The following is a 25,753-nucleotide window of genomic DNA, read 5'->3' on the forward strand; positions in this document are numbered from 1 at the left end:
GGGAGAGAAAGAAAAATTAAGAGAGATAGAAGGAGAGAGAGCAAGAGAAGGGAGGAGGCAGCTGGAAGGTGAGAGAGAAAGAAAAGTGAGAAGTGTCATGGAGGGATGAGATATGACATGAGAACAATTTGAGAAAAATGTAGAAACTGGATGTAAAGAAACACATAGACAGAATGGGAGGAATTGAGAAAAGAGAAAGAAACGGGACTGGGGAGAAGATCGGCTTTGACATCAAACAGTCCTTCTCTCCATGAATGTATAGCTCATTATCAATAAAAGTCACAATAAGGTGTAGAGCGTTCGATTTGCCTGCTGGGGGGCAAGGAGACCCGCAGCTCCGCTAAAACCATTGCCATTTTCAAGGGATTGTTAAATAGATGTTAACTATTTGATTGTAATATCATCACCTCTTGAAGAGCATAGTCTGAAGTATCCAATTATTCCATGCAAAACAATTGCGCACATTTAGTTATATCATTAGTTATAAACCTACAGCAAGCACCGGCATGATTTTCATGATCAGTTAACATAAATTGACCATGTAATTTCAGATACACTACATGACCAAAAGTATGTGGACACCTGCTCATCGAATATCTCATTCCAAAATCATGGGCATTAATATGGAGTTGGTCCCCCTTTTGCTGCTATAACACCCTCCACTCTTCTGGAAATGCTTTCCACTAGATGTTGGAACATTGCTGCGGGGACTTGCTTCCATTCAGCCACAAGAGCGTTAGTGAGGTCGGGCACTGATGTTGGGCGATTAGGCCTGGCTCGCAGTCGACGTTCCAATTCACCCCAAAAGTGTCTGATGGGGTTGAGGTCAGGGCTCTGTGAAGGCCAGTCAAGTTCTTCCACACCGATCTCGACAACCCATTTCTGTGTGGACCTCGCTTTGTGCACGGGGGCGTTGTCATGCTGAAACAGGAAAGGGCCTTCCTCAAGCTGTTGCCACAAAGTTGAGAGGACAGAATCGTCTAGAATGTCATTGTATGCTGTAGCGTTAAGATTTCCCTTCACTGGAACAAAGGGGCCTAGCCTAAACCATGAAAAACAACCCCAGACCATTATTCCTCCTCCACCAAACTTTACAGTTGGCACTATGCATTCGGGCAGGTAGCGATCTCCTGGCATCTGCCAAACCCACATTTGTCCGTCGAACTGCAGTTTGGAACTCAGTAGTGAGCGTTGCAACCGAGGACAGATGATTTCTACTCGCATGAGAACTTGGTGGTCCCGTTCTGTGAGATTGTGCGGCCTAACACTTCGCGGCTGAGCCATTGTTGCTCCTAGACATTTCCACTTCACAATAACAGCACTTACAGTTGACCGGGGCAGAAATTACAAACTGACTTGTTGGAAAGGTGGCATCCTATGACGGGACCACGTTGAAAGTCACTGAGCTCTTCAGTAAGGCCATTCTACTGCCAATGTTTGTCTATGGAGATTGCATGGCGGTGTGCTTGGTTTTATACACCTGTCAGCAACGGGTGTGCCTGAAATAGCCGAATCCACTAATTTGAAGGGGTGTCCACATACTTTTGTATATATAGTGTATGTGAGGGTAGCCTCACAATCTCTCTCAATATTGGCCACCATTAATTGGATATTTGAGTGATAAAAAATAAAAGTGAACTATACCTGACAAGTATGAGTGGTATAGGTTACTTTCCCATCCTTTGTGGGGTCTGCCTGTCAAGCAGCAGAAGGGCACATATGCTGATGTAACGTTACTGTTAGCTGATAAGGTTTACTTTGCAAGCTACCGATATAAACTTTGTACATTTGGCTAAACATAGTGGTAATTAGACCTAATGTACTTTTTTCACCAACTAACGTAGGCCTACCTTGCGAAGTAGCTATCATTATCCCCTTTTAAACAGTGTTTAATCACGATTGCTGCTGACAGACATGATAGGCTACATTGATTGATGGACAATGTTAAATTGGCTAGCTAGCTAGCTAATAACAGATCACGTCAATATGGCTAGTTAACAAGATAACTTTCAGGGGATAAATTAGATGGCTATTCCCAAATATTGTTTGATTTGCTTGCCATCTATAGTGGTGATGACAGTAGTCTGACTGACAACTTTACCAGGGCGGTGTCAAGCTCTTTCCAAAAGCCTAAAGCACGCTAAATGACACATTGTTTTCTTTAGCTAGCTAGCTACATGCCAAATAGATCTGGCTACCCTCACATATCTGAAAATACATGATCAATTGATGTTTACTGATTGCTGTAAAACTCTGATGATAGAGCTAAATGTGGAATAATTGGAAATGTGTAGTTCTGACTATGCTCTTCAAGAGGTGATGATATTAAAACCAAATAGTTATAACATTTATTTAATAATTCCTTGAATACGGCACATAGTTGTCAATGATTTTAGCGGAACTGGAGGGTCTCCTTGCCCCCCAGCAGCCAAATTGAACGTTTTGTTGATAACGACCTATTGATGTTATATTTATAATTATGTTGCCATGGAACACCAGCAGCAGGAGAGATGTGGACAATGCAAAAACAACGTCTGTGGGTCTAAGACCAAGGCAGTGGCTAATAGAATATTAACAGATTACAGTTTGGACAACATTAGTGACGATACATTTGGTCATCATTGCTGATGTGTGCTCTCAAAGTTAGACATGTGTGAGCTATCAGATTTTGTAGTGTGAATTTCCTCACTGCCGAAGCGATTAGATATCTCATAAATCAAATTGGGGAGCTGTGACATCTAACATACCCATTGCTCCATTGCTGTGACATTTAATGGGATTACCACCAGGCGCTCTGCATTCCATCCAACTCTACATCAAATTGCTATACCAGCTGCTATACCAGCTAACTCCATTCTACTGAAGTGAGCAGTGAAGAAAATGTAGAGCAACAACTTCTGATGAACATCCTAGCAGTTTAATGTTGGGTTAGGGCTTTTGCCTTTTTGCTCCAGCAATGTTGTCCTACAGTGAGGGAAAAAAGTATTTGATCCCCTGCTGATTTTGTACGTTTGCCCACTGACAAAGAAATGATCCGTCTATAATTTTAATGGTAGGTTTATTTGAACAGTGAGAGACAGAATAACAACAAAAAAATCCAGAAAAACGCATGTCAAAAATGTTATAAATTGATTTGCATTTCAATGAGGGAAATAAGTATTTGACCCCTCTGCAAAACATGACTTAGTACTTGGAGGCAAAACCCTTGTTGGCAATCACAGAGGTCAGACGTTTCTTGTAGTTGGCCACGAGGTTTGCACATATCTCAGGAGGGATTTTGTCCCACTCCTCTTTGCAGATCTTCTCCAAGTCATTAAGTTTTCGAGGCTAACGTTTCGCAACTCGAACCTTCAGCTTCCTCCACAGATTTTCTATGGGATTAAGGTCTGGAGACTGGCTAGGCCACTCCAGGACCTTAATGTGCTTCTTCTTGAGCCACTCCTTTGTTGCCTTGGCCGTGTGTTTTGGGTCATTGTCATGCTGGAATACCCATCGACGACCCATTTTCAATGCCCTGGCTGAGGGAAGGAGGTTCTCACCCAAGATTTGACGGTATATGGCCCCGTCCATCGTCCCTTTGATGCAGTAAAGTTCTCCTGTCCCCTTAGCAGAAAAACACCCCCAAAGCATAATGTTTCCACCTCCATGTTTGACGGTGGGGATGGTGTTCTTGGGGTCATAGGCAGCATTCCTCCTCCTCCAAACACGGCTAGTTGAGTTGATGCCAAAGAGCTCCATTTTGGTCTCATCTGACCACAACACTTTCACCCAGTTCTCCTCTGAATCATTCAGATGTTCATTGGCAAACTTCAGACGGGCCTGTATATGTGCTTTCTTGAGCAGGGGGACCTTGCGGGCGCTGCAGGATTTCAGTCCTTCACGGCGTAGTGTGTTACCAATTGTTTTCTTGGTGACTATGGTCCGAGCTGCCTTGAGATCATTGACAAGATCCTCCCGTGTAGTTCTGGGCTGATTCCTCACCATTCTCATGATCATTGCAACTCCACGAGGTGAGATCTTGCATGGAGCCCCAGGCCGAGGGAGATTGACAGTTCTTTTGTGTTTCTTCCATTTGCGAATAATCACACCAACTGCTGTCAACTTCTCACCAAGCTGCTTGGCGATGGTCTTGTAGCCCATTCCAGCCTTGTGTAGGTCTACAATCTTGTCCCTGACATCCTTGGAGAGCCCTTTGGTCTTGGCCATGGTGGAGAGTTTGGAATCTGATTGATTGCTTCTTTGGACAGGTGTCTTTTAAACAGGTAACAAGCTGAGATTAGGAGCACTCCCTTTAAGAGTGTGCTCCTAATCTCAGCTCGTTACATGTATAAAAGACACCTGGGAGCCAGAAATCTTTCTGATTGAGAGGGGGTCAAATACTTATTTCCCCATTAAAATGCAAATCAATTGATAACATTTTTGACATGCGTTTTTCTGTTTTTTTTTGTTGTTATTCTGTCTCTCACTGTTCAAATAAACCTACCATTAAAATTATAGACTGATAATTTCTTTGTCAATGGGAAAACGTACAAAATCAGCAGAGGATCAAATACTTTTTTCCCTCACTGCATATTCCCAGATGCCACACATACACAGCCTCTCTAAATATAAACCACTGAAAGGGTGCTGATTCCGGCAGGCAAAACAAACAAAGGGCGAGGGTGGAGGGAGGTGAGAGACAAGGAGAAATATTGAGAGAGCGAGAGGTGTACAGTACTGTCCACTGGTATATGTAAGTACTAGCTAGTCAGTCTACAGTTAGTGAGAGGGGGAGCGGGTTGGGTGGTCTTGGGGTGATGGTGGAGTTAGAGACTGGGTCTGGAGGTAGGGGTTGGCAGGAGTTATACAGGCCCCTCCGTCAGCCCCTTCAGAGGCAGGCTGGTGGCGTTCTCGGTGGGCAGGACCAGGGGATCACCCTGGGCAGAGATGAGGTGGGGGGCTTTGGCCAGACTGGCATACGGCAGGTGGCAGTCCATGTGCAGGAACGGGGGGTAGTGCTGCCGGTAGCAGATGTAGGCAAAAAGCAGGCCGATCACCCCTCCAACAAAGGCATCTAGGGAATAATAATAATAATAATATATTAATACTGTACATATAATAATATATGCCACTTAGCAGACGGTTTTATCCAAAAGGAAGTTACAGTATAGTGAGTGCATACATTTTTTTGGTGTCTCTGTGAGTGATACCTGCAGGAAATGAACCCACAACAATGGTGTTATTAGCTCCACACTCTTACCTTGGGTCTTACCTTGGGTCTAACTTACCTACAGTATATCTCAGAAATCTACAATAGGAAATAAACTTGGGTACTTAGTCATATATACAGTGCATGAATCATTGATGTTACTTCATTAATGGTGATAACATTGGAAATGATTGCTAATTTAGATTATCAGTAGCTAGGAGAAATGGGGGTGGTACAGTCATGTGGAATTTGTTACAGCCCAACAACAGACTTCAGAGAGGTATTTCCTAAAGTCTTGCTGGTAGACAGATAGGATAATGTATGCACTCACTAACTGTAAGTCGCTCTGGATAAGAGCGTCTGCTAAATGACTAAAATTTTAAAAAATAGGACAACAAGAGGAAAGGTCAGCATTTGAGTTTGTTCTGGATGGGTGCTGGGAGCAGTTTGATTCAAGGTCCAATGCAGCTGTTTTTATCTCAATATCAAATCATTTCTCTGTAACAATTAAGTACCTTACTGTGATTGTTTTCAATTAAAATGGTCAAAAAGAAACAAAAATAGCTTCTTAGCAAAGGGCAATTTCTCAAGCAGGAAGACCAAACCTCCATCCCACCAAAACAGGCTGAAATTTCAGGCAGTCTTTTCAAACAGCTCTTACATTAAAAGGGCATTATCATAATTTTCACAATTTCACAGTGTTATTCCAACCTCAAAGTGTGGAAATATGTATAATACACAGGAATATCACGTTTTTGACTGCACTGGGCCTTTCAGCTTTCGTGAATGTTAGGCTGATGTTGGGCTGACGTCACTGCTGGGGCTGGCTATATTGGAAATGTCAGATAATTTAGTTTATCAGTAGCCCGGTAAAATGGAGGTGGCATAGTCATGGAGGTGAAACAAGTGAGACATTTGCAAATGCTCAAAAACAGATATTCCTAGAGTCTTTCTGGTAGACAGATAGGAAAACAAGTGGAAGGGTTTGAGTTTTCTCAATGAGAATAACGTGTTTGGATGGGTGCAGGGTAACAATTTGTTGGGCTAACATTGGGCTGATGTTGGGCTGATGTTGGTCTGACATTGGGCTGATGTTACTACTGGGGCTCGCTGAGTCTCAACATGTGACTGGGTTGGACAAACCATCTCTGTTACTTTGTCACCATAGCTGAGAACATGTCACCTCACAGTGACCACAACCCTATGAGCTATAACATGCAAAATCATTGCCTTCTCATGATCAATGTTTGGGAAAAAAGGGCTAAAGTTTTGTAGAGGGAATGACTAGCTTGTGTAGTAGTTGGACCGGTTGAACTAGACTCTGAAAGATTTAGGAAACAATTATTTATCTGTCCAGCTGGAGGAAATGAGGTTAACATCTGCACCATAAATTGTGCTTGAACATAAACTGGCCACATTCCAACATCCATACTAGCATCCCACTTAGAAGACAAATTGCTTCACACTAACTAGTGTATGCTAGTGTGGATTGGAACAGAGCCAGTGGTTTCTCCTGTTGATGACCTCACACAAGCTGTGACTTTTAACTATGCGGTCAAGATGGATGACTATAAGTAGGGAAACAGTCCAAACTAATGATGTGTAGGCTTTGTCCCTGAGCTGGTTATTTGAAAGGTATCATGATACTTGGAGAGTCATCTAAAGGTTGATGTTGTTGACGCTTCAGTATGGATGCCTTCTCCAGTGCTGGATCTGAAACCCCAGACATTTTCCCAGGGCCCTGGGGGCTAGAGTATCCCATAATGGGGAAGAGTGTGTGGTGTTAAGCACCCAGCACAGTTTGCATAGCAGGCTAATAGGAGCTCCTGTTTAACTAAGACTAGGGTGCAGGAGGAAGCGCCATATACGGGTGGGTTGTTTACCAACAAAACCAATGCGTGTGCAACTGTGGGGCAAAACAAAAGGGGTTGGCTTACAATCAAAAGGTTTTTGACAATATAAGTACATTTGCATAATAAGCACTTGTCTTTCAAATACATCGTTACAGTTGTTGGTTAGCTTCCTAGCAGATTTTTTGCCATATTAGCATAGACGTGACATAAGTCAAAACAAGACATGATATCAAGAACAAGATGATACAACTAGCTGAAATAAGCCAAATACAATTTATCACACGGCAGCTTCTTGTGATTGTTCAAAGCTATCTAACCGTTCAGAATCATAACACACCGCCTTTAGCCTCCGAGATGCGTGCGCCCACCCATCTATAAGTACTGCTGTGGTTTCAATAGTCTATCATGACCAGGAGGGACACAAAAGATTAGTGCAACATATGAAATGTCACAGGACAGGTGTTGTGAGTGCACAGCACGGCACTATGCTGTGTGTTATTATCACACTTCATTGTAACGGGCTATAAGGCAACATTTTCCTGACGCAAAGACACTTGCGCCATGAGCTAATTAACTATAAGGGCGATTCCAGCGTTATGGAAGTGACATTTGCACTCAAAATCTAAACTTGAATGTCTCACAGAATGGACAAATAATATAGAAATGAAACTTTTGATGTGTGTGTCTATTATCGCTTGGGGGGAGTGTATACCCAAAAAAGCAGACTTCTAAATATTGGCATGATGGAGAAATAAAGCAAAAAATAAGTGTTATGGATGTTACAATGAAATGGACAAGTTTTGGGGGGAGACTGAACATACTTCTGATATTTTCTTTTGAACCCAACCCTGATCTGTACTTCTCCACAACTTTGTCCCTGACCTGTTTGGAGAGCTCCTTGGTCTTCATGGTACTGCTTGCTTGGTGGTGCCCCTTGCTTAGTGGTGTTGCAGACTCTGGGGCCTTTCAGAACAGGTGTATATTTACTGAGATCATGTGACAGATCATGTGACACTTAGATTGCACACAGGTGGACTTTATTTAACTAATTGTGTGACTTCTGAAGGTAATTGGTTGCACCAGATCTTATTTAGGGGCTTCATAGCAAAGGTGGTGAATACATATGCACGCACCACTTTTCCATTATTAATTTTTATGAATTTTTTTAACAATTAATTTTTTTCATTCCACTTCAACAATTTTGACTATTTTGTGTATGTCCATTACATGCAATCCAAATTAAAATCCATTTAAATAACAGGTTGTAATGCAACAAAATAGGAAAAACACCAAGGGGGATGAATACTTTTGCAAGGTACTGTAAGGTTTGAAAGTGCCAGATGTTGTCATTGATAAGCGCCTCAATTGGAACGCAGTCGCTGTACAGTAACATGCTATAAATGACATCAGAGCTCCGGTTCTCCGCTTCACAGCAGTGTATGGGTTTTGACAGACGTTATAAACTTGAGCACTGCGGGCTGCAAGAAAATGCCCCCATCCCTCCCGCTAATTGGGCTACTTTTGCACATTTGTTGTTGTCTGAGTGAGGAAAATTAGGATGTATTCTGAAAGATGAGACATTGAGGATTATAATAAATACCGCGTTGATGTCATACAATACACATTATATGTAGGCCTACATTCATGGGTATTGTTGTTTTTAATGTCTTCTGTGTACATCGTGATGATAGCGTTGCAATTCCCTGGTTTTCCAGAAATCCTAGTTTGAAGATTCCTAGAATTTAGAAAGAATAAGCAGGAAGTCCACGGATCCTCCAACCAGGATTTCTGGAAAACCAGGGAATTTTGGGAAAATTACCAGAATGTTGCAACCGTAGTGATGACCAAATGAATTTTTGCACGTATGATAATAAAGTTAGCTGAATTGTAGACCTAAATGGCATATCTGCTGATTCATTTGGATGTGGCGTGACTGTGACAGGGATCGTGACCGACCTTGCCAGTGGTGTTTGTAGTCGCAGGTGCGGGACAGGGCGATCATCACAGCGCTGTAGAGGGGCAGCAACATGGCACACAGACGCCAGCTGCACCCGCGGCCCCGGTCTGTGAAGCACTGCAGCTTCCCAGCCAGGTAGAAGGAGGTGAAGCCCAAGCCAGAGAATGCAACTGAAGGATGGGGAGAGAGGGAGACACAAATACTTATTACACCTTTAATTATATCATAACCTTGGGGGTCCCGCTTTAAATGATGTGCAGCTTATAAAGGCTTCATAAAGCCTTCATGAACACTACATAAATGTGTTACAAATAGGGCTGCTGCAGTGACCATATTACCGCAGTCATGAGTCATGACCCACGTGACCGTTGAGTCACAGTAATCTCCTTTTATGCACCCTGGACATGCTTTGGTAGTACCCAACTTGCTAACTATCATCAGGTCCTAACCACTCTGACATCAATGCAAATGCAATCGAAAATCACATCAAACACAGTAGGCCTATTGTACTTTTAAAAGTCACCTCACTGTGATGATCAATTTGAAGAAAACAGCAGATTGAAACAGTGTAAAACATGGTTGTTGTATTTGTATTTATTATGGATCCCCATTAGCTGCTGCCAAAGGCTACTCTTCCTGGTGTCCGGCAAAATTAAGGCAGTTATACAATTTAAAAAACATTACAATACATTAATTACAGAATTCACAACACACTAAGTGTGTGCCCTCAGGCCCATAATCCACTGCCACATATCTACAACACAAAATCCATGTGTACGTGTGTGTATAGTGCGTATGTTATCATGTGTGTGTATGCATGTGTCTGTGCCTATGTTTGTGTTGCTTCACAGTCCCCACTGTTCCATAAGGTGTATTTGTATCTGTTTTTTAAATCTGATTGTATTACTTGTATCAGTTACCTGATGTGGAATAGAGTTCCATGTAGTCATGGCTCTATGTAGTACTGTGCACTTCACATAGTCTGTTCTGGACTTAGGGACTGTGAAGAGACCTCTGGTGGCATGTCTTGTGGGGTATGCATTGGTGTCTGAGCTGTGTGCTAGTCGTTTAAACAGACAGCTCGGTGCTGACAGTGATGAAGTCAATCTCTCCTCTACTTTGAGCCAGGAGAGATTGACATGCATATTATTAATGTTTGCTCTCTGTGTAAATCCAAGGGCCAGCCGTGCTGCCGTGTTCTGAGCCAACTGCAATTTTCCTAAGTTCCTCTTTCTGGCACCTGACCACACGACTGAACAGTAGTCCAGGTGCGACAAACCTAGAGCCTGTAGGACCTGCCTTGTTGATAGATAGTGCTGTTAAGAAGGTAGATCAGCGCTTTATTATGGACAGACTTCTCCCCATCTTAGCTACTGTTGTATCACTATGTTTTGACCATGACAGTTTACAATCCAGGGTTACTCCAAGCAGTTTAGTCACCTCAACTTATTCAATTTCCATATTATTTATTAAAATATTTAGTTGAGGTTTAGGGTTTAGTGAATGATTTGTCCCAAATAGAATGCCGTTAGTTTTTGAAATATTTAGGACTAACTTATTCCTTGCCACCAATTCTGAAACAAACTGCAGCTCTTTGTTAACCTCCTAAGTATCGGACCCTTTTTTCCAATTTTCGCCTAAAATGACATACCCAAATCCAACTGCCTGTAGCTCAGGACCTGAAGCAAGGATTTATTACAGGAGAGGGTTGCAGTTCCGGAGCGACCCATTAGGTGTCATCCTCCGACAACCTTAGGCACCTCCTCACTCACAGTCTGGACTAATCATCATCCTATTGGTGTCACCTGTGTCTATCTGTTCACCTGTGTATTTATGCCCTCACTTCCCTGTGTTCCCTTGCTCTGTTTTCTCTGCTAGTTTCTCTATGTCCAGCAGTACTACTCAGTGTCTGATCGGAGACCTATGTACAGGTACTTGAGAAGTGTTCTCCCTGTTTTGTTATTTGTTTCAGTCTTAGGTAGTATTTCGTATTTTGGCTGTCAGACGGTTTTTGGAGACTTATTTGCTCCGTCTTTCTTTTATCGTGGTAAGTCCGTTATTTTGTATTTTGGCTTCGGGACCACCAGTAAAGATCCTTGTTTCATCATCTCTGCCTACTGCCTACTGCATATACTGCACAGCACCTGGGTCACACCTCACCCCAACCCTTACAAGGATGTGAAATTAATGTAGGAGAATATAACACATTAGATCTGGTAAAAGGTCATGTTGATCTGTGAATTAACTAATGCTATTAGGCCACACCCGGCCATGATTACAGACACCTGCGTGTGTCTTTTGACACTATATAAACTAGTGACCCACAGTGTTTGTTATTATACCCTGATGAAGATAGCTTCTCTGTCGAAACGTTGGTTATTAGGATATTAAATTATTGCATCTGAGCTCCTAGAGTGTGCGGCTTTCCTTTTCTTTTTCAAAAGATAATGCAAACCAAAAAATATATATATATATTTTTTTTTAATCATCTTTGAAATGCAAAAGAAAGGCCACAATATAATATTGCAGTTTAGGCGCAATTTAGATTCTGGCCACTAGACAGCAGCAGTGTGTGTGCAAAGTTTCAGATTGATCCAGTGAAGCATTGCAATACTGGACTATTTTGTATCAAGTCTGCCCAAATCTGCCGAATTGGTCAATCGATGCATTTTCAAGTACATAACTATAGAGAACATACAAAATTTAAGTTTACACACTCCCAGGAATGTCATACATGATGGATCATTAGCTTATATTAGCTTATACACTAACTTTCACACATCTAGATGGCCGGGTGGGGTGGGTGTGGAGCCAGAGACAGCAAGGGTTCAAACTGTATAACCCAATTTCTACATTTGAATATAAAAATCAATTTTATCAAACAAAACTATCCTACATGTTATCTCAGGGACCCTCAGGATGACAAATCAGAGCAAGATTACTGAATGTAAGTACATTATTTACCTTCAGAGGTGAATGTATCAAACCAGTTGCCGTGATATGTTTTTTGTTGTTGTGCACTCCCCTCAAACAATAGCATGGTATTTTGTTCACTGTAATAGCTACTGTAAATCGGACAGTGCAGTTAGATGAACAATAATTTAAGCTTTCTGCCCATATAAGACATGTCTATGTCCTGGAAAGTTTGCTGTTACTTACAACAGTCATGCTAATCACATTAGTGCATGTTAGCTCAACCGTCCCATATACAGGACATCGATCCCCTAGAGGTTAAGTGTTGCAGTCATTTCAGTTGCTGTAGTAGCTGACGTGTATAGTGTTGAGTCATCCGCATACATAGAGACTCTGGCTTTACTCAAAGCCAGTGGCATGTTGTTAGTAAAGATTGAAAAAAATAAGGGGCCTAGACAGCTGCCCTGGGGAATTCCTGATTCTACCTGGATTATGTTGGAGAGGCTTCCATTAAACAACACCCTCTGTGTTCTGTTAGACAGGTACAGGGGGTGTACATCCATAACACATACGTTTTTCAATTATCAGACTATGATTGATAATGTCTAAAGCAGCACTGAAGTCTAACAAAACAGCCCCCACAATCTTTTCATCATCAATTTATCTCAGCCAATCATCAGTCATTTGTGTAAGTGCTGTGCTTATTGAATGTCCTTCCCTATAAGTGTGCTGAAAGTCTGTTCTGGTCAAACACAATTTTTCCCAAAACATTACTAAGGGTTGGTAACAGGCTGATTGGTCGGCTCTTTGAGCCAGTAAAGGGGGCTTTACTATTCTTAGGTAGCGGAATGACTTTTGCTTCCCTCCAGGCCTGAGGGCACAAACTTTCTAGTAGACTTAAATTGAAGATATGGCAAATAGGAATGGAAATATCATCTGCTATTATCCTCAGTAATTGTCCATCCAAGTTGTCAGACCCCGGTGGCTTGTCATTGTTGATAGACAACACTACTTTTTTCACCTCTTCCACACTCACTTTACGGAATTCAAAATTACAATTCTTGTCTTTCATAATTTGGTCAGATATACTTGGATGTGTAGTGTCAGCGTTTGTTGCTGGCATGTCATGCCTAAGTTTGCTAATCTTGCCAATTAAAAAATCATTAAAGTAGTTGGCCATATCAGTCGGTTTTGTAATGAATTTTTTATTTTTATTTTATTTCACCTTTATTTAACCAGGTAAGCCAGTTGAGAACAAGTTCTCATTTACAACTGCGACCTGGCCAAGATAAAGCAAAGCAGTGCGATAAAAACAACAACAGAGTTACATATGGGGTAAAAAAACATAAAGTCAAAAAAATACAACAGAAAATATATATACAGTGTGTGCAAATGTAGCAAGCTATGGAGGAAAGGCAATAAATAGGCCATAGTGCAAAATAATTACAATTAGTATTAACACTGGAATGCTAGATGTGCAAGAGATTATGTGCAAATAGACATACTGGGGTGCAAAAGAGCAAAATAAATAACAATATAGGGATGAGGTAGTTGGGTGGGCTAATTTCAGATGGGCTGTGTACAGGTGCAGTGATCGGTAAGGTGCTCTGACAACTGATGCTTAAAGTTAGTGAGGGAGATAAGAGTCTCCAGCTTCAGAGATTTTTGCAATTCGTTCCAGTCATTGGCAGCAGAGAACTGGAAGGAATGGGGGCCAAAGGAGGTGATGGCTTTGGTAATGACCAGTGAGATATACCTGCTGGAGCGCAGACTACGGGTGGGTGCTGCTATGGTGACCAATGAGCTAAGATAAGGCGGGGATTTGCCTAGCAGTGATTTATAGATGGCCTGGAGCCAGTGGGTTTGACGACGAACATGTAGTGAGGACCAGCCAACAAGAGCGTACAGGTCACAGTGGTGGGTAGTGTATGGGGCTTTGGAGACAAAACGGATGGCACTGTGATAGACTACATCCAATTTGCTGAGTAGAGTGTTGGAGGCTATTTTGTAAATGACATCGCCGAAGTCAAGGATCGGTAGGATAGTCAGTTTTACGAGGGCATGTTTGGCAGCATGAGTGAAGGAGGCTTTGTTGCGAAATAGGAAGACGATTCTAGATTTAACTTTGGATTGGAGATTCTTAATGTGAGTCTGGAAGTTGAGTTTACAGTCTAACCAGACACCTAGGTATTTGTAGTTGTCCACATACTCTAGGTCAGACCCGTCGAGAGTGGTGATTCTAGTCGGGTGGGCGGGTGCCAGCAGCGTTCGATTGAAGAGCAAGCATTTAGTTTTACTAGTGTTTAAGAGCAGTTGGAGGCTACTGAAGGAGTGTTGTATGGCATTGAAGTTCGTTTGGAGGTTAGTTAACACAGTGTCCAATGAAGGGCCAGATGTATACAAAATGGTGTCGTCTGCGTAGAGGTGGATGTGAGAGTCACCAGCAGCAAGAGCGACATCATTGATATACACGGAGAAAAGAGTCCGCCCAAGAATTGAACCCTGTGGCACCCCCATAGAGACTGCCATAGGTCCAGACAACAGGCCCTCCGATTTGACACATTGAACTCTATCTGAGAAGTGGTTGGTGAACCAGGCGAGGCAGTCATTTGAGAAACCAATGATATTTAGTCTGCCAATAAGAATGGAGTGGTTGACAGAGTCGAAAGCCTTGGCCAGGTCGTTTAGGACCTTGAGCGTGGCTGAAGTGCACCCATGACCAGCTCGGAAACCGGATTGCATAGCGGAGAAGGTACGGTGGGATTCAAAATGGTCGGTGATCTGTTTGTTAACTTGGCTTTCAAATACTTTCGAAAGGCAGGGCAGGATTGATATAGGTCTGTAACAGTTTGGATCTAGAGTGTCACCCCCTTTGAAGAGGGGGATGACCGCAGCAGCTTTCCAATCTCTGGGGATCTCAGACGTTACGAAAGAGAGGTTGAACAGGCTAGTAATAGGGGTTGTGACAATTTTGGCAGCTAGTTTTAGAAAGAAAGGGTCCAGATTGTCTAGCCCAGCTGATTTGTAGGGGTCCAGATTTTGCAGCTCTTTCAGAACATCAGCTGTCTGAATTTGTGTGAAGGAGAAGCGGGGGGGCATGGGCAAGTTGCAGCGGAGGGTGCAGAGTTGGTGGCCGGGGTAGTGGTAGCCAGGTGGAAAGCATGGCCAGCCGTAGCAAAATGCTTGTTGAAATTCTCGATTATTGTAGATTTATCGGTGGTGATAGTGTTTCCTAGCCTCAGTGCAGTGGGCAGCTGGGAGGAAGTGCTCTTATTCTCCATGGACTTCAGTGTCCCAAAACTTTTTGGAGTTAGTGCTACAGGATGCACATTTCTGTTTGAAAAAGTTAGCCTTTGCTTTCCTGACAGCTTGTGTATATTGGTTCCTAACTTCCCTGAAAAGTTGCATATCGCGGGGGCTATTTGATGCTAATGCAGTACGCCACAGGATGTTTTTGTGCTGGTCAAGGGCAGTCAAGTCTGAGGAGAAACAGGGGCTATATCTGTTCTTAGTTCTGTATTTTTTGAATGGGGCATGTTTATTTAAGATTGAGAGGAAATTACTTTTAAAGAACAACCAGGCATCGTCTACTGACGGAATGAGATCTATATCCATCCAGGATACCTGGGCCAGGTCAATTAGGAAGGCCTGCTCGCTAAAGTGTTTTAGGGAGCGTTTGACAGTGATGAGGGGTGGTCGTTTGACCGCGGACCCGTTACGGACGCAGGCAATAAGGCAGTGATCGCTGAGATCCTGGTTGAAGACAGCGGAGGTGTATTTAGAGGGTACATTTGTCAGGATTATATCTATGAGGGTGCCCATGTTTACAGATTTAGGGTTGTACCTGGTACGTTCGTTGATCTTTTGTGTGAGATTGAGGTCATCTAGTTTAGATTGTAGGTTGGCCGGGGTGTTAAGCATATCCCAGTTTAGGTCACCAAGCAGTATGAACTCTGAGGATAGATGGGGGCAATCAGTTCACATATGGTGTCCAGGGCACAGCTCGGGGCTGAGGGGGGTCTGTAGAAAGCGGCAACAGTGAGAGACATTTCTGGAAAGTTGGATTTTTAGAAGTAGAAGCTCAAACTGTTTAGGCACAGACCTGGATAGTACGATAGAGCTCTGCAGGCTATCTCTACAGTAGATTGCAACCCCACCCCCTTTGGCAGTTCTATCGAGACGGAAAATGTTGTAGTTGGGGCCTTCCTAAGCCAGGATTCAGACACTGCTAGAACAGGTTGGCGGGGTGTGCTAACGCAGTGAATAACTCAAACTTAGGGCGGAGGCTTCGGATGTTAACGTGCAAGAAACCAAGGCTTTTACGGTTACAGAAGTCAACAAATGATATCGCCTGGGGAGTAGGAGTGATACTGGGGGCTACAGGGCCTGGGTTAACCTTTACATCACCAGAGGAAAAGAGTAGGAGTAGAATAAGGATATGGCTAAAGGCTTTAAGTACTGGTGTTCTAGTGCGTTGGGTACAGAGAAAAAAAGGGGCAGATTTCCGGGCGTTGTAGAATAGATTCAGGGCATTATGTACAGACAAGGATATGGAAGGATATGAGTACAGTGGAGGTAAACCTAAGCGTTGGGTAATGATGAAAGAGATAGCATCACTGGAGGCACCGATTTAGTTGGTCTCCGCGTGTATGGGGGGTGGGACTAAGGAGCTATCTAAGGCAGGTTGAGCTGGGCTGGGGGATCTATTGTGAAATAGTACAATAAGAAATAACCGAAACAGCAATAAGCAAGGCATTTTGACATGGGAGAGAGGCAAACAATCACAGGTGTTATTCGAGAGAGCTAAGACAACAGCTGGTAATGGCGACAAAGTTTCGGTTGAGGCTAAACATAAACAGGATGCGGTACCGTATAAAGGAAAAGTCCAGCAGGCATCAGCTGTATAGCTGAGTTATCATAAGGTCCGGTGAACAGCAATAGAAGAGTTCGAAGGTAGTTCGGGGGCTGCTATAGCACTGGCGAGCAAGAGACCACGGCTTGTGTGTGCTAGCGGGCCAGGGCTAGCAGATGGATCTTCGTGGTCAAAGTCGTAACGGGAAGCCTGTTGAAACCACATCAGACGATTTAGACGGCAGACCAGTCGTGTTGGATCGGCGGGGTTCCGTGTCAACACTAGGAGGTCCCGTCCGGTTGACAGAGAGGTAGATAGCCGGGAGATGGGGCTGGCTGGAGGCTAGCTCAAGGCTGATTAGCCAACAACAACATCCATTTGGTTGCAGCTAGCTAGTTGCGATCCGGTGTTAATGTCCAATGATTCAGTTATTCCGGCAGAAAATCCGATGTTTTGGGTGAAAACCGCTAAAGGTGGCTAATAGCAAGTAGCTAGTTAGCTGGCTAGCTAGTTTCAACTGGAGATTCTAGATAAAAGGTAAGTCAATAATAGAATCCATTGCACATTGAGTGAGGTGGGTTGCAGGAAAGTATATTTTGTAGAAGGATGAAAAGTGTGATAGGGAAAAATAAGGAAAAAACTGGCCATTTACACAGACACACAACAAAGAACACGACCGCACTGCTACGCCATCTTGGATCGGTGAGTGTGGTGCTCTTCTGTACTTTTGGTAGGTAATTACTTGACCTATGGGGAGAGGGAGTGGGGAGGATGAGGGAAGGGAGAGGATGATGAGGCAGTGGGTAAGTGGGTGAGATATTGTCACTATAATTGCATAATGGAACTGTATGTGATTTGTATATGAACTGTACGTCCAATTACAAAAAATACCTTGTTCAGTAATCACCTCACCTGTTAGTTGACGGTGAACTATGTGGCCATTGAGGTGTCGATCAGATGGAAAAATATATTCTTATACCACTTGGTAGTTTTCCGAGTGCATTCCACAAAGCTGTTTATCATGTCCGCCTTATCCACTGACCCCATTTTGAGGTTAGAGTCAAGCAAACAGTCTGGTTTGATCTTTCTCTCTCCCGTCAGGTGGTCCACCTTCCCTGTGGCCGACATGGTTGATGTATGGACAGTGGAGAGGACATGGACGTCTCGTTTTGTCATGCCACTTTACTGCCAGCTGTTGACCGTTCTCCTTGAACTCCACCTCCCCACTCTGCATCTTCCTGCATCCGAATGCCGGCATCCCCTTCCTGTTCGACCTGACTGTGCCACAGGTCCCTGTGCTATTGGAGAGCAGATGCTGGAAGAGTGTGGGACTGCTGTACCAAGCATCCACATACAAAGTGTGTCCCTTGCCAGCATGGTCATCACAGTGGACCTGGACACCCCAAGCCCCTCATAATGTTGGATATCAGTGGTGGACCCTGTGTAGACTATCATGTCCTGGACAAATCCTGTCTTCACGTCGCACATGACAAAGAACTTGACCCCAAACCTGTGCCTTTTGGAGGGAAAATATTGACAGAATGCCAGCCTACCCTTCCATAACATCAGGGACTCATCAATGCATAGGTCCTTGTATGGCACAAAGACCCAACCAAATGCTGATGTCAGGCTGGTAAGAACATTTCTTATTTTGTGTAACGGGTCATTTAGGTTGGCAGTAGCGTTGTTGATGAAATGCAGGCATTGCAGCAGAACTAGGAAGCGGTCTTGGGAAAAGAAGGTGGCAAAGAAGGGAGTTGCAGACATAGGATCTGTGCTCCAGTATTCTCTTAGGGAGTTCTTCTTTACTATTCCCATGAGAAGGACTGTCACCAGGAAGGTATACATTTCACTAATTGTGGTTGTCACCCATTTAGCGAGTTTCCCCCTCACTTCTGGCTCTCTCTTCTCCTGTAGCTCCAAGGCAAAGCGATTGGTCTCTGAGGGAAATGGCAAGGGGCTTTGCACTCCAGACTGGGACTCTTCAAAGCAAACAGCAGGGCCAGGAGGGGTGAAATGGTTGGCGGCCTTCCAGCTACCACAGACTGATGAATGGCGCCGGAGAAGATGGCTGCCGTTTTACAGCCCTCTGACCAATTGTACTATTATGTGTGTTTTTTCACGTTATTTGTAATTTATTCTGTACATAATGTTTCTGCCACCGTCTCTTATGACCAAAAAGAGCTTCTGGATATCAGGACAGCGATTACTCACCTCGTATTGGACAAAGATTTTTTCTTCAACGAGTCGGACGCAAAATATATTCTACAGACACCCGACAAGGCCCAAATACACGTCATTTGCATGAGAAAGAGACAGAGATATCGTACACGTAGGTCGGGATGCCTTGCAAGGATCCGACGGCGAGCGAGTAAACTGCCTCTTCCATCAAACCTATTAGCCAATGTTCAATCATTTGAAAATAAATTGGACGACCTAAGATTAAGGTTATCCTACCAACGGGACATTCAAAACTGTAATATCTTATGTTTCACCGAGTCGTGGCTGAACGACAACATGGATAACATACAGCTGGCGGGATATACGCTACATCGGCAGGACAGAACGGCTGACACCGGTAAGACGAGGGGTGGCGGTCTGTGTATATTTGTAAACAACAGCTTGAGCATAAAATCTAATACTAAGGAAGTCTTGAGGTTTTGCTTGCCTCAAGCGTATCTCATGATAAGTTGTAGACCACACTATTTACCAAGAGAGTTTTCATCTATATTTTTCGTAGCTGTCTATTAACCACCACCAACCGATGCTAGCACTAAGCTCTCACTCAATGAGCTGTATAAGGCCATAAATCAACAGGAAAAGGCTCATCCAGAGGCAGCGCTACTAGTGACCGGGGACTTTAATACAGGGAAACTTAAATCCGTTCCACCTCATTTCTACCAGCATGTTAAATGTGCAACCAGAGGAAAAAAACTCTAGACCACCATTACTCCACACACAGAGACATGTACAAAGCTCTCCCTCGCCCTCCATTTGGCAAATCTGACCATAACTCTATCCTCCTGATTCCTGTTTATAAGCAAAAACTAAAGCAGGAAGCACCAGTGACTTGGTTAATAAGGAAGTGGTCAGATGATGTAGGTGCTAAGCTACAGGACTGTTTTGCTAGCACAGACTGGAATATGTTCCGTGATTCTTCCGATAGCATTGAGGAGTACACCACATCAGTCACTGGCTTGATCAATAAGTGCATCGATGACGTCGTCCCCACAGTGACCGTACGTACATACCCCAACCAGAAGCCATGGATTACAGGCAACATCAGCACTGAGCTAAAGGATGGAGCTGCCGCTTTCAAGGAGCGGGACTCTAACCCTGATGATGATAAGAAATCCCGCTATGCCCTCCGACGAACCATCAAACATGCAAAGAGTCAATACAGGACTAAGATTGAATCATACTACACATATGCTGAGCACTTGTTGGCTGCTTTTCCTTCACTCTGCCGTCCGACTGATCCCAAACCATTTCAATTGGTTTGAGATCGGGGGATTGTGGAGGCCAGGCACTCCATCACTCTCCTTCTTGGTAAAATAGCCCTTACACAGCCTGGAGGTGTGTTGGGTCATTGTCCTGTTGAAAAACAAATGATAGTCCCACTAAGCCCAAACCAGATGGGATGGCGTATCACTGCAGAATGCTGTGGTAGCCATGCTGGTTAAGTATGCCTTGAATTCTAAATAAATCACAGACAGTGTCACCAGCAAAGCACTGCCACACCATAACACCTCCTCCTCCATGCTTTACGGTGAGAACTACACATGCAGAGATCATCCGTTCACCCACACCGCGTCTCACAAAGACACAGCGGTTTGAACCAAAAATCTCACATTTGGACTCCAGACCAAAGGACAAATTTCCACCGGTCTAATGTCCATTGCTCGTGTTTCTTGGCCAAGCAGGTCTCTTCTTCTTATTGGTGTCCTTTAGTAGGGATTTCTTTGCAGCAATTCGACCATGAAGGCCTGATTCACAGGTCCTCTGAACAGTTGATGTTGAGATGTCTGTTACTTGAACTCTGTGGTGCATTTATTTGAGCTGTAGTTTCTGCGGCTGTTAACTAATGAACTTATCCTCTGCAGCAGAGGTAACTCTGGGTCTTCCATTCCTGTGGCGGTCCTCATGAGAGCCAGTTTCATCATAGCGCCTGATGGTTTTTGCGAATGCACTTGAAGAAACTTTCTTAAGTTGTTGACATTTTCCGTATTGACTGACCTTCATGTCTTAAAGTAATGATGGACTGTCATTTCTCTTTGCTTATTTGAGCTATTCTTGACATAATATGGACTTGGTCTTTTACCAAATAGGGCTATCTTCTGTATACCCCCCCCCCCCTACCTTGTCACAAAACAACTGAATGGCTCAAACACATTAAGAAGGAAATAGATTCCACAAATTAACTTTTAAGAAGGTACCTGTTAATTGAAAATAATTCCAGGTGAATACCTCATGAAGCTGGTTGAGAGAATGCCAAGAGTGTGCAAAGCTGTCATCAAGGCAAAGGGATGCTATTTGAAGAATCTCAAACATAAAATAAATTTTGATTTGTTTAACACTTTTTTGGTTACTACATGATTCCATATGTGTTAGTTCATAGTTTTAATGTCTTCACTATTATTCTACAATGTAAAACGTTTTAAAAAATAAAGAAAAACCTTGAATGAGTAGGTGTGTCCAAACTTTTGACTGGTAGTGTATATATATTTTATCTTTCGTTTTTTTCCCTAACCCTAGCACCCCTCGCCTAATTGGAGTAAACTAATGGACAACAACACTTAGGCTTCTACTTCCAGCTTATACATACTATCTACATTTTACGGACACAGTGTATTTTACAATAGTTATCTTTTGTTTGTTTTTAGTCCCATCCTTCAGCTACCTTCAACCCCTCCTATCTATCTCTGAAGATGTTGATTTCTGTTTGCCATATATTTTTCAACTGTGCTATGATGTTTCACAAAAGTTCTAAACCTTTCTATTCTCATAGTTTCTACAGATTGTAAATTAAAGATAAACATTTTTGCTAAGAGTATTATTATTTTATTGATCGATTGACTATAACTTTTTAAATCACCCAGCAGTGCAATTTGCAGAGTTAGCACCAGGTAAATGTAGCAATTCTTCAGACATTCCTGAAACGGAACACATTTTTTAAATCTAATGATTCTGTCTCTTTGCAGCATTTTGTGTATCAGTTCATAAACCATGTGCCATGGAATCGGTACATTGAAAATCTCTTCCCAACTATTTTGCAATGTATATGGCAGAGTTGTACATTTTTTTTATCCTTAAATGAAACAGGTATACTTTTTTATTAATGAACATTTTCTTTAACCAATTTTGGTCTTTAATGCATTTCCTGACTTTCTCCCCCTTCCACTTGCCTCTTCCATTTTTGCGGTAATGCTGCAATTAGTTGGTTATAATTTTGATTAGAGCAGACATTTCTATATATTTTTGTTAGCTGCACCTGAGACATAACTCCACCAGTCCTATTTATAATATCATTTACAAAGATTATACATTTTTCTTATTTCTTTTTATCAATTTGTATATTTGAGTTTAACCATAATATTTGTTCTAATATTTATTCTGTTTTTTTTCTGGTGGATTAAACTGAAATTGCACCTATCTTTATATGGCTTGTTTTAAAAATAGCGATATTTTGGAGATTATTTCATTTTCACAAAAATGAGAGGTATTTTTTAACAGGGGGTGAGACATTCCTACTAAACAGCTAGAGAACCAATTCAGATTTAAGTATAACTTTTGCATGACTTAAGCTTTTAGTGAGAGGTCTAATGCTTTAATATTTAATCATCTCTGCCCTCAGAATTCATATTCATTATATAAATAGGTCAGTTTAATTTTGTCTGAGTTGCCGTTCCAAATAAAATATAATATTTTTTGCTCGTATATTTTACTATACATAACTTTAACCCAATGTATAAGAGATTCTCCAAAATGGAAATATTCCAGGCATTGATATAAAAATTCCAGTCGTGCAGTGGCTTGCGAAAGTATGCACCCCACTTGGCATTTTTCCAATTTTGTTGCCTTACAACCTTGAATTAAAATGAATTTTTGGGGGGTTTGTATCATTTGATTTACACAACATGCCTACCACTTTGAAGATGCAAATTTTTTTTGTGTTAAACAAACAAGCAATAACACAAAAAAACTATTCACAACCCCAAAGTCAATACTTTGTAGAGACAGCTTTTGCACCAATTACAGATGCAAGTCTCTTGGGGTATGTCTCTATATGCTTGGCACATCTAGCCACTAGGATTATTTCCCATTCTTCAAGGCAAAACTGCTCCAGCTCCTTCAAGTTGGATGGGTTCCACTGGTGTACAGCAATCTTTAAGTCATACCACAGATTCTCAATTGGATTGAGGTCTGGGCTTTGACTAGGCCATTCCAAGACATTTTAATGTTTCCCCTTAAACCACTCAAGTGCTGCTTTAACAGTATGCTTAGGGTCATTGTCCTACTGAATGGTGAATGTCCTACTGGATGGTGAACCTACAATTGAAGTTGGAGTCATTAAAACTAGTTTTTCAACCACTCCACATATTTCTTGTTAACAAACTATAGTTTTGGCAATTCTGTTAGGACATCTACTTTGTGCATGACACAAGTAATTTTTCCAACAATTGTTTACAGACAGATTATTTCACTTATAATTAACTGTATCACAATTCCAGTGGGTCAGAAGTTTACATAAACTAAGTTGACTGTGCCTTTAAACAGCTTGGAAAATTCCAGAAAATGATGTCATGGCTTTAGAAGCTTCTGATAGGCTAATTTACATCATTTGAGTCAAGTGGAGGTGTACCTGTTGATGTATTTCAAGGCCTACCTTCAAACTCAGTGCCTCTTTGCTTGACATCATGGGAAAATTAAAAGAAATCAGCCAAGACCTCAGAAAAAAAATTGTAGACCTCCACAAGTCTGGTTCATTCTTGGAAGCAATTTCCAATCACCTGAAGGTACCACGTTCATCTGTACAAACACCATGGGACCACGCATACCGCTCAGGAAGGAGACGCGTTCTGTCTCCTAGAGATGAACGTACTTTGGTGGGAAAAGTGCAAATCAATCCTAGAACAACAGCAAAGGACCTTGTGAAGATGCTGGAGGAAACAGGTACAAAAGTATCTATATCCACAGTAAAACGAGTCTTATATCGACATAACCTGAAAGGCCGCTCAGCAAGGAAAAAGCCACTGCTCCAAAACCACCATAAAAAAGCCAGACTATGGTTTGCAACTGCACATGGGGACAAAGATCAGAGTTTTTGGAGAAATGTCCTCTGGTCTGATGAAACAAAAATAGAGCTGTTTGACCATAATGACCATCATTATGTTTGGAGGAAAAAGGAGGTTGCTTGCAAGACAAAGAACACCATCCCAACCGTGAAGTACGGGGGTGGCAGCATCATGCTGTGGGGGTGCTTTGCTGCAGGAGGGACTGGTGCACTTCACAAAATAGATGGCATCATGAGGATGGAAAATTATGTGGATATATTGAAGCAACATCTCAAGACATCAGTCAGGAAGTTAAAGCTTGGTCGCAAATGGGTCTTCCAAATGGACAATGACCCCAAGCATACTTCCAAAGTTGTGGCAAAATGGCTTAAGGACAACAAAGTCAAGGTATTGGAGTGGCCATCACAAAGCCCTGACCTAAATCCTATAGAAAATCTGTGAGCAGAACTGAAAAAGTGTGTGCGAGCAAGGAGGCCTACAAACCTGAGTCAGTTACACCAGCTCTGTCAGGAGGAATGGGCCAAATGCACCCAATTCATTGTGGGAAGCTTGTGGAAGGCTAACCGAAACGTTTGACCCAAGTTAAACAATTTAAAGGCAATGCTACCAAATACTAATTGAGTGTATGTAAACTTCTGACCCACTGGGAATGTGATGAAATAAATAAATGCTGAAATAAATCATTCTCTCTACTATTATTCTGACATTTCACATTCTTAAAATAAAGTGGTGATTCTAACTGACCTAAAACAGGGAATTTTTACAAGGATTAAATGTCAGGAATTGTGAAAAACTGAGTTTAAATTGATCTGGCTAAGGTATATGTAAACTTCCGACTTCAACTGTACGTCCCAGTCTCAAATCTCTGGAAGACTGAAACAGGTTTCCCTCAAGAATTTCCCTGTATTTAGCACCATCCATCTTTCCTTCAAATCTGACCAGTTTCCCAGTCCCTGCCAATGAAAAACATCCCCACAGCATGATGGTGCCACCACCATGCTTCACTGTAGGGATGGTGTTCTCGGGGTGATGAGAGGTGTTGGGTTTGCACCAGACATAGTGTTTTCCTTGATGGCCAAAAAGCTCAATTTTAGTCTCATCTGACCAGAGTACCTTCTTCCATATGATTGGGGAGTCTCCCACATGCCTTTTAGCAAACACCAAACGTGTTTGCTTATTTTCTTCTTTAAGCAATAGATTTTTTCTGGCCACTCTTCCATAAAGCCCAGCTCTGTGGAGTGTACAGCTTAAAGTGGTCCTATGTACAGATGATCCAATCTCCGCTGTGGAGCTTTGCAGCTCCTTCAGGGTTATCTTTGGTCTCTTTGTTGCCTCTCTATTAATGCCCTCCTCACCTGGTCAGTGAGTTTTGGTGGGCGGCCCTCTCTTGGCAGGTTTGTTGTGGTGCCATATTCTTTAAAATTTTAAATACAGTGGGGGAAAAAAGTATTTAGTCAGCCACCAATTGTGCAAGTTCTCCCACTTAAAAAGATGAGAGAGGCCTGTAATTTTCATCATAGGTACACGTCAACTATGACAGACAAATTGAGAAAAAAAATCCAGAAAATCACATTGTAGGATTTTTAATGAATTTATTTGCAAATTATGGTGAAAAATAAGTATTTGGTCACCTACAAACAAGCAAGATTTCTGGCTCTCACAGACCTGTAACTTCTTCTTTAAGAGGCTCCTCTG

General features: G+C 42.4%; 1 protein-coding gene across 1 annotated transcript in view; it reads right to left on the reverse strand.

Moving 5' to 3' along the window:
- Window positions 1–4,841: 4,841 nt before the first annotated feature.
- LOC311136263 (phospholipid phosphatase 4-like) overlaps window positions 4,842–25,753 on the reverse strand; it is a gene marked incomplete at both ends in the record, with an annotated part of 177,258 nt that continues 156,346 nt past the window's right edge. The window contains 2 exons of the mRNA XM_084170394.1: window positions 4,842–5,053; window positions 8,998–9,168. Of these exons, the coding sequence (XP_084026520.1) occupies window positions 4,842–5,053; window positions 8,998–9,168 (383 nt within the window). The remainder of the gene's footprint in view (window positions 5,054–8,997; window positions 9,169–25,753) is intronic.

This window comes from Coregonus lavaretus, assembly GCF_964263955.1.
Source record: "Coregonus lavaretus genome assembly, chromosome: 1".
NCBI classification, from domain to species: domain Eukaryota; kingdom Metazoa; phylum Chordata; class Actinopteri; order Salmoniformes; family Salmonidae; genus Coregonus; species Coregonus lavaretus.